This window comes from Amblyomma mixtum, chromosome 10 (assembly GCF_055824585.1).
Source record: "Amblyomma mixtum isolate Tamu chromosome 10, ASM5582458v1, whole genome shotgun sequence".
NCBI classification, from domain to species: Eukaryota; Metazoa; Arthropoda; class Arachnida; order Ixodida; family Ixodidae; genus Amblyomma; species Amblyomma mixtum.
In genome coordinates this window covers 88,187,541-88,207,380 of record NC_143021.1, presented here as the reverse complement: position 1 = coordinate 88,207,380, position 19,840 = coordinate 88,187,541, and the positions used below count along the sequence as shown (strand labels likewise).

The 19,840-nt window shown below is 45.2% G+C and overlaps 1 protein-coding gene across 1 annotated transcript in view; it reads right to left on the bottom strand.

The window, feature by feature from the left end:
* Positions 1-19,840, bottom strand: part of LOC149326388 (uncharacterized) — a 49,167-nt gene that overhangs the window by 8,839 nt on the left and 20,488 nt on the right. The window contains exon 2 of the mRNA XM_089564559.1: positions 11,681-12,913. Within this exon, the coding sequence (XP_089420685.1) occupies positions 11,681-12,913 (1,233 nt within the window). The remainder of the gene's footprint in view (positions 1-11,680; positions 12,914-19,840) is intronic.

Here is a 19,840-nt window from a genome sequence, read left to right as displayed (position 1 = left end):
CTAGCAGAGGAATCTACCAGATGAAATTATATAATTGTGAATAGAATCGAACACTGGTTTCAGGGCATATCCCTTGGCGCTTGCCCCGAAGGATAAGAGAATTGGAATAGATAGAGGAAGCCCAAGCCGAGCGAGGGGGACCTCGAAGCAAATTCTACGGAGAGCAGCGAGCCGCCTGCAGGAGAGGAAAAAATGTTCTATAGACTCAATTTCGCCACAAGACTCACAAAGGTTGGATATCGAAAGCCCCGATCGGCATGAATAAAGATTTAGCCGCGGTATCCTGCAGCGCAAAAGGGTCATGGACACCTCACATTGCCTCGAACTGCACATCCGCACACTCCAAGGAAATGCCAGGTGTTGAAAATCCGCTGCAGCGAGGAGAGGCTCATGGCTCAAGGTGTGGAAACGCTGGAATCGCTGAAAGCGTGCTAGAGTCAAGTAAATAGTACTTGGGACGAAAGGGACAATAGGACCATCAAGGGCAGACTTAGCTAGAAATCAGCCCTCTCATTAGAAACAATGCCACAGTGCCCAGGGACCCAGTGAAAGCGAACTTCTGAAACATGTGGAGGAATAAAAAATTGAAGGGAACGGCTCATAGGAGTATCACTCGAGGTTTCGAGCGCTGCCAAAACAGAAAGGTTGTCTGAGAGTATAATAACCCGAGTGACACTGCAGGGAATCCTTATTAAGGCCAACTTAATGGCCAGAAACTCAGCTACAAAAATAGGGGTATAGTCAGGGGCCCGAAATGAGTAACTCCAATCAAGAGCCCTTGAGTAAATACCAATAGCGGCCTTTTCATTTTGCTGGGAGGCATCTGTATAGACGGCAATATGGTTAGGAAAATTGTCTACGTACTCCTCTATGAGCCCATTTAACATATTGGCGGGCAGGTTCTTAGCATTCCTTGGGAGGGTGTTGTCAAAGAAGACCGCCGTGTCAGCCCGCCTGTGGTTGACCAGTACTAAAGATCTCACTGATACAGAAATATTTGACAGCAGGGAGTTAGTGAACACCACCTGAGGGAGCTTATACCGAGGCCAGGGAGTACCAAAGAAGAGAGTTGGGTTCGTTGTAAATATAGGGTTAGCCAATCCAGGAACAGGCTCCGAAGACCTTAAAAATGTCCGCACAGTGATTAGCTCAAACCGGGAATTGAGATCAGGTATCCGCGCCTCCAAGTACAGCACAGCATTAGCTACTGATTTAGGCAGACCTAAGCAAAGGCGCAGAGCGGGTCGCTCGATAACAAACAGGGGTTCACGCTTGTACTTTGGGCACCCAGAAAAGAGAACGGAGCCGAATTCAAGGATTGGCCGTACATAGGTCTTATAAAGAAGTAGTAGAGTGTCTCGTCGCATACCGAATTTTTTGTTGCTGATCCTCACCAACCGGCCGAGGGCACGCTCACCCTTAAGCGCAATGCTTCTAATGTGTGGCCGCCAGTCTAAATGCGGGTCATATATTATACCCAAGTATTTTGTTGAATCAACTTGCGGGATGAGGATAGAGTGATACGACAGAGAGATGTAAAGAGGGGTTGCTTGTGGGAAAACAAGGACGGCACACTTGTTCACATTTAAAGTTAACTTTATGCTGTCTAGCCAAACTTCCAGAGCATTTAAATACTTTTGCAGTAATTGGTACAGGATATGAATGTCTTTGGCAGAAGCGAAAAAAGCAATATCATCCGCATACACATAAACTTTGACGGCAGGGTGAATAGGGATATCACGCATTAGTATGCTAAACAATAACGGTGAAAGAACGGAACCTTGTGGGACACCTCTAGACTGGGCGTATGTTGTAGAAGTTAACGTACCCTTAGAACAAAAGAACGCTCTATTCTTCAAGAACTCTCCTATCCACGCAAATAGGTACAAAGGAGGTTGTACATTAGCCAGTTTATGAAGCAAAATGCTGTGTTCAACGCTGTCGTAAGCCTTTGCAATATCTAAAGTAACCAGAGCTGATACCTCATTTTGCCTCATAGCAACCTTAATACGGCTCTCCAAGTCTATGTGCGCGGTCCAAATCGAACACCTTCCGCGAAAGACAATCTGAGCCTCACTGAAACCTTGAAGACTCAGAATATGACTCGTGAGGCGGCTGAAGACTACCCGCTCTACAAGCTTAACCAAATTTGATGTGAGAGCAATCGGCCGAATATTGTCGAGATCAAAACCCTTCCCCTGCTCTTTCAGCAGTAAAATAATTTTCGCTGTTTTCCAATTTTGTGGAATCCAGGCTTTTTCCAAAGACCAGTTCACAATCTGCAAGAGGTACGGGGCAAAATCTTGCATTAGGATTTTAAGCATGCCAACTGTTACTCCGTCAATCCCAGGGGCAGCAGATTGCAAGCAATTAACTACGGACGCTAAATCAGAGGCAGATACCTTAGTGAAGTCTCCACCCAAATGAAACGGGGTTGATGGAAAGGTAGTGCGAGCTTGAAAACGCACAGCAAGGCCTTGAGCTATGGACTCTAGTATATCTTTTTCGTCCCGAGGTGGCAATACTGTGGACTGAGAGATGTGAGAAGAGGGCAGCACATGAGTATGTTCCATGAATCTATAAAGAGACTTCCGATTGACAGGATTAGACAGATAGGTGTTCAGGCTGGCATTGAAATCATCCTTAGCCTTAGATATTGTTCTTTTAAAAGAGGCTGCAAAGAATTTGTAATTTATCCAGTTCTTTGGGCGCTGGTTGTGCGTTAGACTCTTCCATGCAGCTTTCCTTCGACGATAGGCTTTTTCGCAGTCGTCATTCCACCAACTGGAAGGAGTCTTATTTACAACGCCTGACCGGACTGTAAAGACTGCTCGCCGAGAGGCGTCTAACACTGAATTTAATACCAGAGGGCCCCCGTCAGACTTATCGGAGGGGGAAACAGACGAGAGGGCCTCACCTAGGAGGTTCTTGAACAGTGTAGTATTTATAAATTTTTGTGGCGAACCAGTCGCCCTGACTGGACTGCACGCAATAGTGAAAGTGATTGGGGAGTGGTCACTGGACGTACCGCAGTCAACTGTACACCACGAAGATACCGCTGTACTATTAACTGCTAGCGTTAAATCAATTGCTGATCGAGAATTAGCCCTCATGTAAGTTATGGTGCGACTATTGTAACAGCACACGCCGTTTGCTGACATCCAAGACCAAAGTAATTTCCCGCTAAAGTCTGATCTGAAACCCCAAATTACATGATGAGAATTGAAGTCCCCAGCTAGAACTACTCGTCTGCTGATGCGCAGTAACGCATCGAGCTCATCCGTCCTACGGACTCCTGCGGGGAAGTAGATATTTGCCACCGTAACAGGGGCGCACTGCGGAATTATGATTTCAACGGCAAGTATCTCACAATCAGGTCTCATAATTTTGTGAGACACTTTAGCACGATGATACAGTTTCGTTGAAATCAATGTTAGTAAGCCCCCACCCCTGCCGTTTGGGCGATCATTTCTAAAAACGGAGAAATTTTTAATTGCAAATGGGCGATTAGGATTGAGCCACGACTCCTGTATTAAAATAATGTCTGGACTATGTTTTAGTATAAGCTGCTGTAAATCGGGGAATGAAGATGATATAGAGCGACAATTCCACTGTAGAACAGATATTCCCGCCATGATTATTGCTTTAAAAACGTAGCCGCAACAGCCTCTTTCAACACATCTGTTTTCTTTGAAATTCCAGGCGAACTTTTCTTAGTCTTACCATGATGATGGTCAGATTTCGATGGAGAAGAGGAAGCACGACGCTTCTGAGATGGAGTAGTCATTTCAACATCTGACTCACAAGCGTTAGAGAGGGGGACTTGGTCAGAGTCATTTACATCCACGGACGTGGAGGTAGAAGGGGTGGTGTGCTGAATAGCAGCAGTGGCAGAGGAGGAAGGACAGGTAGACGAGTTGAGGTTACTTAAAGCCGATGAAGCAGCCTGCGCGGAAATGACCTGGGACAAGGCGTCGCTGAACGTACTGATCATGCGGTCAAGTACGCCAGCAACAGCCTTCTCCACCGCAGCAACAACGGACTTAGTTAAGGCTGCCTCCACATCAGCAGTGGACGTGCGGGCAATACTTGCGTATGAGCACTGCCGTCTGTCAAGGCGGGCGTATGCATCAGCGCGCGAGCACCTGTCACGCTGAATAATGTCCAAGACGTTCTGCTCATCGGCACGCTTGGGGCAGGTGGGGTCGCCAGCTGTGTGATCAGAGTGGCAAAGACAGCAGCTAAGCGACTCAGAAGTGCAAATATCGTGTGCATGATCACCGCCACAAACGCGACAGCGCGTTGCGGACTTGCAAGATTTGGCACTGTGACCGAACCGCCAGCAATTCTTACATTGTAAAGGACGGGGCTGCAGTGGGTCTACACGGTACACAATAGGCCAAACTTTGATCTCGGACGGACAAGAGTACCCTGCGAATGTGGCAATAACCGACTCCGTTGGTGTTCGAGAGCCTCCAGCCTCTCTGCTGCAGCGGTAAACTGAAAGGATGCCAACACCGGCGTCATGAAAGTCTGCAAGAATTTCCCCTGGTGTAGCGGAAGGATCCACACCGCGTATAATTCCTTTTACGCAGGCTAGCTGCTCTGGAATGAATACCTTCACCGGTAGTGAGGCGAAAGAGGTGCACTGCAGCAAATCAGCAACGCAATCCAAGTGAGCCGATTTGCATAGAATTCCTCTCTTGCCAAATGGTCGCACCTCCGAAATCTCAAGATAGTGGCTGGTAGCTGCCTTCAGCTGCTCCTGGATCAATCGAGAGTTTTTTATTTTAATTACTCCATCTCCTACAGGGACCAGCGCCACAGGGATTAGCTTTACACCGTTTTGACTAAAAGATGGTAACGGCAGATTTTCAGCCGGTAAACTGGCGAACCAGGTTACCGGACCTGAGCCCGGGGAAGACATAGCCATGGCGGAAAACCTACAAATCCTTCGAACCTACATCGAAAGGGGGAAAGACCTGGCCAAATCCCCCACTCGCGGAACGGCCTCACCAAAATTTGAAGACGGCCAGAAGACGCAGAGGCAGTCCGTGGCAGAGCAGCACCAACGGGGAGGAGAGGGAACAGCAGGACTCCGTGCTTGATGTGCGGCTGGCACAGACAAAGATCGCCACTTCTCGGGTGCTTTTCGGGAGCGTTCTGATGGCGTTCCGATGGCGCCTGCCGGCAGCGCGTCTCCGTCGACGGATCAATGAGCTATCGCAGAGCACCTCTTCTTGAGGAAAACGAAAGGCGGTGAGTTTCTTTTTCCTCCCTTGCTTCCTCTTATTCTCCGCGCGCCGCCACAAAGAAAAACATCCATTTTGGTGCGAGCTCACACACAGACAACACTTTAAAACTGCCCGAGAAAGTATGGCTTTTATTAATTCGGGCTTAAATATGGAACACGGAAACGCAAATTTGGTGCTTTTATGCGTTGCAGACGACGCTGAACATCAAAAGCAGAAGCTTCATAAGCCCGCGCAACCAGTTTCCTATATGTTTGCCGCGATGAATATCGACAAGGAATGTCCTTGAACGTGGGCGCTCAGTGTTCATGTTTCTCCGCAGTGCATAGGGAGAGAGAAAAACGTTTAATGCATAAAATGGTTGGTTGCGCCCTTATTCCAGAAGTCCAATGTCTTTTGCCGCCGCTGTTGCCCGGTTCACTAGCGGAAGCTCTCCTTCAGAGTGTGAGCTGGAACGCACAACTTCAAGTCATCAGTTGTTGGGTTACTGATTCTTTGTGTAGCTGGGATTTTCTGGCATGCCCATATCATATGGTATAAGTCAGCAACTTCACCGTACAAGGCTCAATGCGGATCGTACTAATTTGGAGAAATATAGTCGAACTTTACAGGATATATATAAGTATTGTAGTGCAATTTCCACAAAATGAACCCATTCTTCCTCTTCAGATTTTTCCCTGCGCGCCCTGTTCAGATCAAATGAGCACGTCCTTGCAGTGGACAAAACAACGGCGCTCATGAAGCAGTCGACCACCCTGATCGTTGAAGCTCTTCGGCCTCGGCATGGCTAGTGCACCGTCTCTTGTGGTGCAATGGAACTGCGGTTCCTTTGCTAATAAGTCATCGCAAGTGAACACCCGCCTGCGTGGCGGAAAACTCAAGGCGTGGGCCTTCCTTCTTCAAGAGCACAATTCCCTTCCTCGCCTCTCTGGTTTCTGCGCGTACCATTCTCTTTCCATCCCAGATCGTCGCTGCATCGTTTCCTCCCTCCATACCGGTAAATCTGCAATTTATGTTCATCGTTCTATACACCGTACACCGATCGATCTTTCACGGTGGTGCAACACTCTCCAGGAGGTCGTTGGCCTTCTTGTAAAACCTGCACATCTTTCTATGGCTGTCCGGGAACAGTATATCCCAACCTAGGTTGGATTCATTTCCTTCGTAATAACTACTCGGGGGCCCCAATTTTAGTTGGCGAACATTTCAACGATGCTCACACTTCGTGGGGCTACCCTTTCTATTCCTGTCGGGGTGCTCACATTCATGGCACCTTTCTAGACCATTCATTTCAACTAGTAATTCAACCGCGAACTTCAACGCGGCCATGGGGTGGTCCGCATTCGCCTGATTTGTCTTGGTGGTTGGGCCCCGGCAACCCTCGTTGGTCTGCTTAACGAGATACTTGGGGCAGTGATGAGAGCTCTATTTTTACCTCCATCACAACTTCGCGTCTCCGGAAAATACGCCGTAGCATACGCTTTACATCATGGGATTGCGTAAGCGCAGATAATCGGTCGTACATTGAGCCCATGTACTGTTCTGTCCACACTCTCAGCTGCTCTGTCCACTCACATTCCCATCTACTGTCAATGAAGATGATGCGAACCCGGACATGCCCCTTCTTAATCTCTGGCCTCTTCCTTGCCGGATGGATCATTATGCCTCTCGTAATTCCGATGACCCTTCAGCTTCTCCAGCCCTTCATCGGGATACTGTACGTGCGCGGCGCTACTCAAAGCGACGTAGCAGCAACGCTGGGCTGCATGGTGTGCCCGCCTCTCCTTTAAACAGGGTAGCAGACATCTTTGGCGGGTATTTCACGCCATGGAACGCACTTCTCAAGTAGCTGGTTATGCCGAAAGCATTCGCATGGCTATGAATGTTGATTAAGATTCATTTTCACAGCAAGCAGCCCCTCAGTTTTTCACACATCATGACTGACTTCCTACCCTTTCGCCCATATTATCGATTGCTAGGCCCCCGATGAGGTTACTACAGATTTTATCATGACAGAATTGCTGGCCTCCATAGGTCGCCTCAAAACTAGCACTGCTCCCAACTCGTTCTTTCGCAATTTGGAAGGACCTGCTCTACAGTCCCTCCTTGGTACATTCAATGAGGTGTGGCATTCTGGAGTTATTCCTGCAGAGTGGAAACATTCTATCATTGTCCCAATGCCCAAATCAGGTTAGCCGCCGGCTTCTTTTTTGGCCCTCCGCCCTATTTCACTTACGTCTACTATCTGCAAGCTTTAAGAACACATTCTAGCCGCTCGCTTGTCATGGTGGCTGCAATGGAATGATTGTTATCCGGAATCTCAAACTGGGTTCCTCCCTCAAATTGGAACTGAAGACGGTCTTGCTGTTTTGGCTACGGACGTACTTAACCATTCTCCCCATAGTCACCTTGTTCGAACGGCGATCGCTACTCACATCACAAAGGCCTATGACAACGTCCTTCCCTCGGCAATTCTTGGCACCTTTGAATATTTCGGTCTCCTACGTCGGTTTCTCCTTTCAATTCACCCATTTTTAACAAACACAACCTTCAGTGTATGTGTCCATGGGAAGCCTTTTGGTCCCTTTACCTCCTACCGCGGTGTACCCCAGGGCTCCGTCCTCGCCCTCACATTATTTAAAGTAACTTTTATAGCTGTCGTCCGAGCGTGAGGCAAACAGAGCACGCAAGATGTCGCTTCAGCTTCATCGTTTACAGAATCTTCCTCCATGGTCATACTGTCAACTCACAGACAATCGCTACTCAGCTTCGACGCCGATATCAGCGCGCATCTGCCTTCAGGGTGCATAATATACACCCATGCATGACACACAGCACTACAGGGATTTACCGGTGTTTACGGTCCCTCCCATCCTCATTTTACTTCCCGCGCTACATATAGCGCGGATATTTCCTCCCCCCTTGCCTTCGAGCTTCAAGCGATACACAATGCCATTGCCTCCCTTCCACTCGTACCAACTTTCGATATTATTCACATTTACACCGACTCGCTTTCCGCCCTTAAGCAGCTGATGGCTGTCCGGTGCTCATTCCAATTTACACAATCCATTCACCAACTTTGCACAAAATACCCCTGTCTTGTGCGTATACACTTGATTCTTGGCCATGCCCAAGATGCGCATAATATTCACGTGGATGCAATGACACACCTTGACACATCAGACATCCCGCCACCTTCCCATCTTAATTCCCCCAGATCCGTTCCTGTCCCTTCTTTCCGAGAAATAGTCTTTGCACCAGCGAACACGCGCTCTAATTCCTCTTTGTCCGTACCCTCTCCCTGTGATGTCACTCGGGAGGAGGAGGTATCTATGCGCCGGATTCGGAGCGCCTGTGACTCCTGCTGTGCGACATCGGTGCAGCATAACCATGGCGCAGTACGGATTCTTTGGCTTCGGGCTTTCCTTCTGGGCATTCGTTTTGTGCAGTGAATTATTTTAGTTCCTTTTTTATTCATGCATTTTCATTTCCCAGCTAAATCTTAGCAGGGACTGTGCGGATGTTGAAATTTCCGGTTACGAAACAAAAAATTGCTTTAGATGTCTAATATCTTTTCAGTATGAAACAATATTTCAATTAAAACCTAGTTGTCTTTCAGTTGTATACGTCAATATTAGAAGCGTCATCCCAAAGCGTGATTCTCTTATCAGTCTCATTGCCACCACCGATAGTAATAGTGTATTAACTGAAACATGGTTAAACTCTTCAGTTTGCAATTCAGAATTACTTTCTCCCTTAACTAACTTTGATGTATTCCGGCGTGATCGTTCAGGTAAATGTGGTGGCGGTGTCCTTATCGCCGCACATAGCAACCTACAGTGCACTAGCCTTGACACCTCCTGTCCACTTGAGGCTGTTTTTATCTCCTTTTCCGCCACTTTCCCAACCACAACTACAGCAGCATTTTACCGACCGTCAGATACTGACAGTTCCTTCAATGAGCATTTTCATAACGCACTCGAGGATTTAACTAGGTTACGCCCCCATGCCCCGATAATAATTGTTGGAGATTTCAACTTCCCCGCTATAACCTGGACGGATAAGACGCTAACAACAGCGAAACAGAGTTCTGAAAGTAATTTCGTAAATTCATGTCTCACATTTGGTTTATTGCAAATGGTTCACTTCGCAACCAGGCAAACGCATACATCAGCTAACATTCCCGACATCATCCTCACGTCACACCCAAATAACTTCTTGTCGGTTTCGCAGCTTCTCATGCTTCTCATGCTTCTCAGCTTCTCATGTAACGATTCATGCAACTTATGAATGCCACGTTCCACATTCCGATAAAATTGAGAAGAAAATTGCCTTGTACGATAAAGCCTATTACAGAAAAATTATTGAAGCACACTGTGAGTTTTGTAACTGGTTACTAATCTATTTATTTATTTATTTATTTATTTCAGGTTCCTTCATGGCCCTTGGAGGGCATTAGAGAAGGCAGTGAGCAGTTTACAAATACGTACAGAATATATACACAACGGGTTATTTAAAACAATAGCTAACGCGCGTATTTAGCAGCATCATTACACAAGATTTCGATTTTTAGAGAATACAAGTAAACAATATTGCAAAAAAGTATGAAACGCGAAAAAACTTTAGGTTTGAGAAACAAAAGTATACAAAGTAGTGTTAAGGCATAAGGTCATTTAGAAATACTCATAACACAAGCTATAATACAAAGCAATGACAACACAGTTAGCAACAGTAAGCGGCATAAATAAGGAAAATGCATGTTTAAAATTGGCGAAATCGCTGTATACAGGATAGCAACGTGAAAATAAATAAAATGACCATTTTATCTAATCTACGACAAAATGATCCCGCAACCGTTTTTTAAATTCTTCAATGTTGTTAGTAGTAAGTAAGGCTGCAGGTAGGTGGTTCCACTCCGATGACGTCCTGGGAATGAAAGATGCCAAGCAAGCAGTAGTGCGGCAGAGTGGGATGCCGACCTTCTGCGGATGATCAACGCGTGATGAAATGTATGTAGGTGGAGTGAACAGTGCTCTTTTTAGGTATTCATTCGTGTGAAAAATTTTAAAGAAAAGGCTCAGTCGTGACACTTTTCTGCGCGTCTCAAGGGGTGGTAATGACAATGCATTTTTCATGAGTGTCACGCTATGTGAACGATTATAGTCTGAAAAAATAAAACGGGCTGCTCGATTTTGTACAGCTTCAAGAGCTGTTATCAATGTTTTAGTTTGCGGGTCCCAAATTGAAGAAGCATATTCTACCTTAGAACGCACCAAAGATTTATAGAGTGTTAGTTTGACAGAAGAAGAAGCGAGAGAAAAATTTCTTTTTATGTATCCCAGCATGCGATTAGCGTTGGCGACAATGTGGCTGACATGATCATTCCAAGTGAGGTTTGGGGTTAGATACACACCAAGATATTTAAACGATGTAACTGGTGCTAAAGATGTATTGTTAATAGAATAGACTGGAGTATTAGCCATTTTACGACGTGAGAAGCGCATCACTTTGCATTTAGTTTCATTAAGGGTCATTCGCCATTTAGAGCACCAGATAAAGACTGCGTCCAGGTCAGTTTGTAGCAATTCAACGTCGTTAGAATTCTTAATCACATGGTAAACAGCACAGTCATCAGCAAAAAGTTTCATAGAACAGAAAAGGTTGGAAGGTAGATCGTTAATATAAACAAGAAAAAGTAAGGGACCGAGCACCGATCCCTGCGGCACACCAGATGTTACTGCAATTAACGAAGAGTTGTGATTGTTAGCGTGCACGAATTGTGATCGGTTCGTTAGAAAGGATTTAATCCACGCTAGTACGTTAGGGTCAATATTCAGTTTGCTGAGTTTATAAAGAAGCAAGCTATGGGATACTTTGTCGAATGCTTTACAAAAATCTAGAAAGATACAGTCGACTTCACAACCGCGGTCAAGAAAACATTGAATGTCATTAGTTAAAGTGAGAAGCTGTGTTTCGCAAGAAAAAAATTTACGAAAGCCATGTTGCATAGGGGTGAAAAATGAGTTGTTTTCAAGAAACTTTACCAAGTGAGAATATATGACATGCTCCATGATTTTGCAGCAAATGCTGGTTAACGATATTGGGCGGTAGTTAGCTGATGAGTGCTTGTCACCAGATTTGTGGAGTGGAACCACCTTAGCTATCTTCCAGTCTTCTGGTAACCTGCCGAGCTCAATCGACTGTTCGAATATTTTAGATAATATGATAGCGGTGTAAACTTTAGTGTTCTTCAATATTTTAGTGTTAATATTGTCAGGGCCACAAGATGAACTCAGTTTTAGGTTGTCAATGATATTAATGATACCAAAAGAATCAAACCTTATCGGATCCATTGGAAACTCAATGTGATATTCATAATCAGGGAAAGTTGCATTAGAAGTGCATGAAAAGGCTTTACCAAAAGTTGCATTTAGAATATTAGCACAATTAGTAGCTGGAACAGGATTTGATTGGGAGTCGTGAAGTGAAATGTCTGATTGGTCTTGCTTATTTATGATGCTCCAGAATTTTTTGGGATTGCTAGTCAACATTGAAGGCAATATCACATTAAAAAAGTTCTCTTTCGTTTCCTTCAATGTTATTTTGTAGCTTTTGCTAATTTCTTTTAGCTTCGACCAAAGCTCCGGTTTACCGGAGGACTTCGCTTTCCTAAAGATTCGTCTCTTCCTATTATCGATACGTTTTAATTGCCGGTTATACCACGGAGAATGAAGGTTCGTTGTGATGTTTATCTGTGGGATGTGTAAATCTATAAGTTCATGCAGTTTATCCCTAAACAAACACCAATTAATGTCGACTGAACGTTGATCGAAGTTTGTTAGAAAACTGTCGAGAAAATGCTCAAGGGCCTCATTTATAGCTGAGAAATTAGCCTTGCCGTAATTGTATATAACTTTCTTTTTACTTCGCATTTTGAATGACGGTAAGTTCAATTCGACTGCAAGTAGAGAATGGTCACTTATTCCTGGCAAGTAATTAATGTTGGAAACTAAATGTGGCGCATTTGTTAGCAATAGGTCCAATGTATTGGATGTGGAATCTGTCAGTCTTGTTGGCTGAGTAATTACCTGTGTTAAACAAAAGTCGGAGCAGACCGATATAAAATTTGATGATTCTGAAGTACTGGCTCTTGGGCTAAACGTGGTGCATGTCCAGTTAATATCAGGAAAGTTAAAATCGCCAAATAAAAGAATAGGAAGATTGGGAAATGTAGTGGTAATAATGTTTAGGGTGTCGTGAAGATCTTCGCAAAACCCGGAAGGACTCGACGGCGGTCGATAACAAGCACAAAATACTAGCTTTTGAAGACCAACTGTGATTTGAACACAAGTGAATTCGAGCGGAGTGGCAACATCGAACGGCAAGCATTTCAAGTCTTCAGAAACAGCAATCAGTACCCCACCCCCTCGCCGAAAAGAACGATCACAGCGAAATACCGAAAAGCGTTTTTTAGTGCAAAAGATTTCTTCGTTTCGAACGGAATCACTTAGCCACGTTTCTGTTAAGATAACGATATCAGCGCAAGTAGTGTCAGTAGCGGAGGACAGTTCATCGCGATTTCTAATCGCACTGCGTATGTTCGTGAAAAGGACAGTGACGTTATTAGGCCCTTGTGGTCGTTTGTGCGATTTATCTGTTAGCTATGAAGAATCAGTAGAATCAGTAGAATCAGTACGAGAGTTTGCGATCTGTGCAGCCGAAGCATGTGTGTTACTTTGTTCTCTGACACTACTGGTGACTGGACAGTACACGTAACATTTGTTGTTCAAGAGAAGCTTGTTGTAGCGAAGCTTAAACAATTTTCCTGGCGCGGTTTGCTTAGCAAATTCGATTAGTTTTTTCCTAGCGTGTAAAGTGGCTGGGCAGAAGTCTTCAGAGACTACAACGTCGGACTCTTTCAACTTTGATTTAAAGCTAAGCACTTTCTCCTTTGATTTATAGTTTGTAAATTTAACAACAATTGGCCTAGTTTTATCTGGCTTAGCTATACCAATCCGATGTGCTCGGGAGATATCACTGGTAGCAGTATCTAACAACGATTCCTGAAGAAGCACATTCCTAATTTTATCTTCGGATTCCTTCCATGTTTCACCTGCCACATCTGGAATACCGAAAAACACCAGATTGTCCCTCCGGGATCTATCCTCAAGAGCATTCAATCTGGCTTTCAATGCTTCATTTTCTTGTTTTAGGGCGTCGGTAGTAACTGTCAATGAGGATATGTCATCCCGACAGGAATCGAAGCTTGACAATTTGGATTCAACTGAACTGAGCCGAGTCGAAATGTTGGCAACTGTTTCATTCAGCTCCTGCTGATTAGATTTGATGCTATTCATAGAGTCAAGGATTTGGGACTGGCCTTGCTCAATTTTAGTTGAACGGACTTGCAAGTCGCGCAGGATATTAACAATTGAAGCGTAATCATCTTCATGTGCCGGGCCTTGCAATTGGTCATTGTTGCCATCACCTCTTTTCGGCCCAGGATTCAATTCAACGTCACCCGAAAGCAACAATCTTAACACAAAGAGACATTCATAAGCATTCTGCATAAGAACTTGTGGGCATGGGAGGACAACAAGAAAAACATCATCAGAACGTTTTGAAAGCCCATAGCTCACCTGGAAAAGGTAGAAGCAGAGCGCGTTTTTCAGTCTCATTGTTGCGTCACTCCCACGCCCACTGAAGTCAGTTGAAGGGCGGCAAGCGTTTATATGCAGGGCGGTGGCAGTTGTCGATGTCGGTGCGGCTGGTAGTTCACGGTGAGCCATGAAAACTTGCACCATGGTGGCGTTCCACGGGGCATCAGAGAGCTTGAAAATTCCTTCTGGTTTGTCTAGAAGTTGTGTCGAACCAACTTGGCTTTGACACTGCGGTGAGCTTGCGCACGCACCCAGGAAAGTTGCGAACTGGAAAAGGTAGAAGCAGAGCGCGTTTTTCAGTCTCATTGTTGCGTCACTCCCACGCCCACTGAAGTCAGTTGAAGGGCGGCAAGCGTTTATATGCAGGGCGGTGGCAGTTGTCGATGTCGGTGCGGCTGGTAGTTCACGGTGAGCCATGAAAACTTGCACCATGGTGGCGTTCCACGGGGCATCAGAGAGCTTGAAAATTCCTTCTGGTTTGTCTAGAAGTTGTGTCGAACCAACTTGGCTTTGACACTGCGGTGAGCTTGCGCACGCACCCAGGAAAGTTGCGAACTGGAAAAGGTAGAAGCAGAGCGCGTTTTTCAGTCTCATTGTTGCGTCACTCCCACGCCCACTGCCTCCGACTTCCACCAGCGCTCCGTTGACACCAACTCGAAACTTTTTAGAAACAAAATGCAAGCTCTTATCCATGCGCATGTACCTACTGTTACAGTAGCCGAGAAAATGCAATTCCCATGGTTTGGTAAGACTCTGAGCCGTCTGTATAAGAGAAAAAAACGATTATTCCGCCGTGCGAAAGGGGCTTGTAATACAGGAGCTTGGAACAAGTATTACGATGCCGAAAAAACATTTGATTCCTTGGCACAAGAAAGAAAGCGATCATTTTATTCATCTACCCTGCCTTCAATGCTACGTAATAACCGAAAAAAATTCTGGAAACTTATTAACACCACTTATTCCAAGCCCTTGACTCTGCTTAACCATGATGGAACCACTGTACCAGACCAGGACGCTGCCCGAGTTTTGAATTCAACATTCTGCTCTGTGTTTACGCGTGAACCCGATACCACCTGGCCAGTTTTTCCGTGTTTTGATCACCCTTTAATGCCTGACCTAATATTTGAACCTCGCGGAATCCTGAAACTTATTGAATCACTCAAACTTACTTCTTCTCCTGGTGTGGATGGAATTAATGCCAAAACATTAGTTAATACCAAGCACATCTCAAGTGTCATTTTATCTCATATCTTCTATCATCATCATCATCATCATCAGCCTGACTACACCCAATGCAGGGCAAAGGCCTCTCCCACGTGTCTCCAATTAACCTTGTCCTTTGTCAGTTGCCGCCACGGTATCCCCGCAAACTTCTTAATCTCATCCGTCCACCTAACTTTCTGCCGTCCCCTGCTATGTTTACTTTCTCTTGGAATCCCATCCGTTACCCTTAAGGACCAGCGGTTATCCTGCCTTCGCATTACATGCCCTGTCCAAGCCCATTTCTTCCACTTGATTTCAACTAAGATGCCATTTACCCGCGTTTGTTCTCTCACCCACTCCGCCCTCTTCCGATCTCTTAACGTTACACCTATCATTTTCCTTTCCATAGCTCGCTGCGTTGTTCTTAACTTAAGCTGAACCCTCTTTGTTAGCCTCCACGTTTCTGCCCCATTGGTGAGTACCGGTAGGATACAGCTGTTGTATACTTTTCTCTTCAGGGATATTGGTAAGCTATCATTCATGATCTGAGAGAACCTGCCATATGCGCTCCACCCCATTCTTATTCTTCTAGTTATTTCCCTCTCATGATCCGGATCTCCGGTCACTACCTGCCCTAAGTAGACATATTCTCTTACTATTTCCAGCACCCCGCTACCAATAGCGAACTGCTGTTCCCTTGCTAGGCTGTTGAACATTACTTTGGTTTTCAGCATGTTAATTATTAGCCCCACCCTTCTGCTCTCCCTGTCTAACTGATTGATCATGCTTTGCGTTTCTTGTCCTGAGTGGCTTAGCAAGGCAATGTCATCAGCGAATCGCAAATTACTCAGGTATTCTCCATTAACTCTTATCCACAACTGTTCCCATTCCAGCCTCCGGAATACCTCCTGTAAGCAGGCAGTGAAGAGCATTGGCGAGATCGTGTCTCCCTGCCTGACACCTTTCCGTAGTGGAACTTTATGGAGAACTATAGTAGCTGTGCAATCGTTATAAATATCTTCCAATATTTTCACATAACAATCTTCCACACCCTGATTTCGCAATGCCTGCATGACAGCTGAGGTTCGCACTGTGTCAAATGCTTTGTCGTAATCAATGAAGGCTATATAGAGGGTTTGGTTGAATGAAATCCAAGGTTGTCCTGACTCTATTAGCGATTACCTTAGTAAATACCTTGTAGGCAACGGACAATAAGCTGATCGGTCTGTAATTCTTCAAGTCCTTGACGTCTCCTTTCTTATGAATTAAGATAATGTTAGCGTTCTTCCAAGCTTCTGATACTATCGAGGTCACAAGGCATTGCGTATACAGGGTGGCTAGTTTTTGTAGCAAAATCTCGCCTCCGTCCTTCAACAAATATGCTGTTACCTGATCCTCACCAGCTGCTTTCCCTCTTTGCATCGCTCCTAAGGCTTTCTTTACTTCCTCCTTCGTTACTGGCGGGGTGTCCCATTGCTGTGCTCGACTGCCTCCCTCAGTAACTTGGTGATTAGATTCGCTACTGTATAGATTTGTGTAGAACTCTTCGGCTAATTCAACTATCTTACCCATATTGCTGAAGACATTGCCCTGTTTGTCTTTTAGCGCATACATCTGGTTTTTACCTATGCCCAATTTTCTCCTCACTGATTTTACGATATCTTCCAACAGCCCCTTTATTGAAGCACTGTTCCACAGGATTGGAAGGTAGGCAAGGTCACTCCAGTCCCGAAAAAAGGCCCTTCACCGTCACCCAGTAATTATCGTCCTATATCTCTCACTTGCGTTTGTTCTAAACTAATGGAACATGTAATTCACTCGCATGTCGTAAACTTTCTATAATAATTTCTTTCATCCCAACCAACATGGGTTTCGTAAGGGTCGCTCTTGTCACACTCAGCTAGCCTTATTCATTGATGATCTTAATTCTAGCCTCGATAATAACATTCCGTTGATGCCATAATTTTAGAGTTTGAAAAGGCTTTTGACAAGGTTCCTCACAAACGGCAATTTTTAAAATTTTCGTGTCTTAACCTTGATATGCACATATATGAATGGATATGTGATTTCTTAACTAACCGACAGCAGTTTGTGTATGTTAACAATACCGCCTCTTCAAGGTCTCCCGTATTTTCTGGTGTGCCTCAGGGTACTGTCTTTGGTCCCCTACTCTTTCTAATATATATAAATTATATCGTTTCAAACATCTCATCTTCCATTTGCCTATTTGCCGACGATTACATTATTTACCATACTATTAAAAATCACGCGGATGCTCATGCGCTCCAAACTTACCTTTCACACATAGAAACTTGGTGCAAAACATGGTTAATGTCCCTGAATGTGAAAAAAACTTAATGAATTTGTTTTCATCGGCGACGCACTTGCCCAGCTCCTTGCTACGTACTTTGCGGTTCCGTTATTTCTCCGACATCGATATTTAAGTACCTGGAATTAACCTATCGCATGATCTTTCTTGGTCCACCTATATCACTGCCATTAGTAATGAAGCTAATCGTGTCCTGTCTTACTTACGACGTAATTTGCCAGTAGCTTCCTCGTCTATTAAAACTCTCGCCTACATAACGTTGGTTCGTCCCAAGCTGGAATATGCATGTGCAGTTTGGGACCCTCAAATTTCTTATCTAACTAAAGCACTTAAATCAGTGCAGAACCGCGCAGCTAGATTCATCCATTCAGACTACCCTTATCATTCTAGTGTGACTGCCATGAAGTCAAAAGCTAACCTGCCTGACCTCGAGCTGCGACGCAAAATCTGCCGACTCATCCTTTTCCACAAGTTTAATGACTTATCACTGACAGATCTAAAACGAACTCATCACGTGTCTCCTTGCACCAGTCACAGCAAAGCCGTTTATCCCCCCCCCCCCCCCCCCCCCCGCGCACGCAGCACTGCGCACCTTCATTCCTTCTTTTCCCAGACCGCAGTAAACTGGAATGGCCTGCCTGTCGATGCCGCACTCCACACCAGCCCCGTCCATTTTAAAAAAGCCATTGAAAATGTTCTGTTTTAAACCGCATGTCATTCATTTCCCATTCATTTTGTGTATTGTTTCCCCTTATGTAATACCCCTATTCAGGGGCATTTGAGGTGTACAAGAAATAAATAAATAAATAATAAGCATCTAACCTCCGAGTAAATCGTGTAAAATCACCGCTTGGTTGCTTTTAATTTCAGCGGCACTGTTCTTCAGCACCGGTCCTCCCTCGAGCATTGCACAAGGAGAACCATGTAAAGGCATGAAGCGTCTTAGAGCTAATTGCCAAAGCACTCAGGAATTCCGTGCTCTATACCTTGGCTATTAGCGTACACCCTCCTGAAATTTCCTGGCCGGATTTACCACATCGCTATTTACCACATCGCGTGAAGCAAAAGTTACATTCTGGATAACAGCAAGAAAGGAGGTAAAATGGGGAGAAAGCAACGAATGTAAGCAGCTTTGTGGCTTTTCCTCTGACACATGAGCATCCACACATGCTGTCGAGTCACCACATGGGCGCTTGAATAACAAAGTAGCAGCGTTTTCCGTCAAAGCTAACGCAAACATGTTGTGATAGGAGGCTGATCAATTATTATGGCTCCAGGGACCATAATCAGGGTGGCTGCTTTGAGTGTCCCCAAGAACAGGCGCTGGCAAGGTCAATCTCGGCACCCGCTCACGCCTAGAAATTCCCGGGAGACCGCTCTCGATACACCGTGGAAGAAGCCCGTGGCCCTTGCTGCATCTTGTTGACAGCTTCAACGCGGATACCTTTTTTTTGCGCTCAGCATCTACACAGACCTAGAATTCTTCTTGAGGCAGTTGCCCTTCTTCCTAGCAGTCAAAGCTCTTCTCAGAGCTGATTTAGGAACTAAATGGTCGCCACCTTGCGTATCGAGTGAAATAATTGGTTTTGTCATGGTTGGCCGCAATATACATGGTCTGTTCTGAAAGTAGGAGGACTGATTTTTTTAAACAAAATTTATTCAAAAGAATACTACAAACGATTACAATTTTTCAAGGTAGCACCCTTCCGCACCTACTCGCTGCTGCCAATGAGTTTTACAGTTTTCGTACGCCTCTAGGAACTCCTGGTCCGGAATGCTGTTTAGCTCCCTCGTCACGGCCTGTTGAACCACCTCTACCGATCCATGATGTTTCCCCTCGAGCGTCGATTTTATTCTCGGGAATAGAAAAAAGTCTGGCTGGGCCAAGTCGAGGCTGTAGGGGGGCTGAGGGAGCGTTGCCGCCTTGTGCTGGGAAAAAAATCGGGGTCCTCATTCAGATGATGAAGAAGATCCTACCGGTTGGCCTTTTCCTCCTCTGACAATACTCCCGGCACCAACTTAGCGCACGCTTTCCTCATGGATAAGTTTTCTGTCACGATCTCAAAAACTTGGGTTTGAGGAATGCTCAAGTCATCAGCAATCATTTTGATACTCATTCTACAATCACTGTTAAGTAAATGTTTCCCTCGCTACACATTTTTGTTGGTCTTGCTGTTCGAAGGGCGTCCGGAGCGGTCGTCGTCTTCCACTCTTTCCTCACCTTCTCGCAACAGCTTGTGCCACTCAGAAAACATCTCATCTACCCATGCCAGTTTCACCGTAGGCCTCCTTAATCATGTCGTGAGTCTCTTTGCCCGTTTTACTAAGATTTACACAAAATTTGATCGCGTATCTCTGATCCAGTATAAACGCTCTATGATTCTGCGTGACGAGAC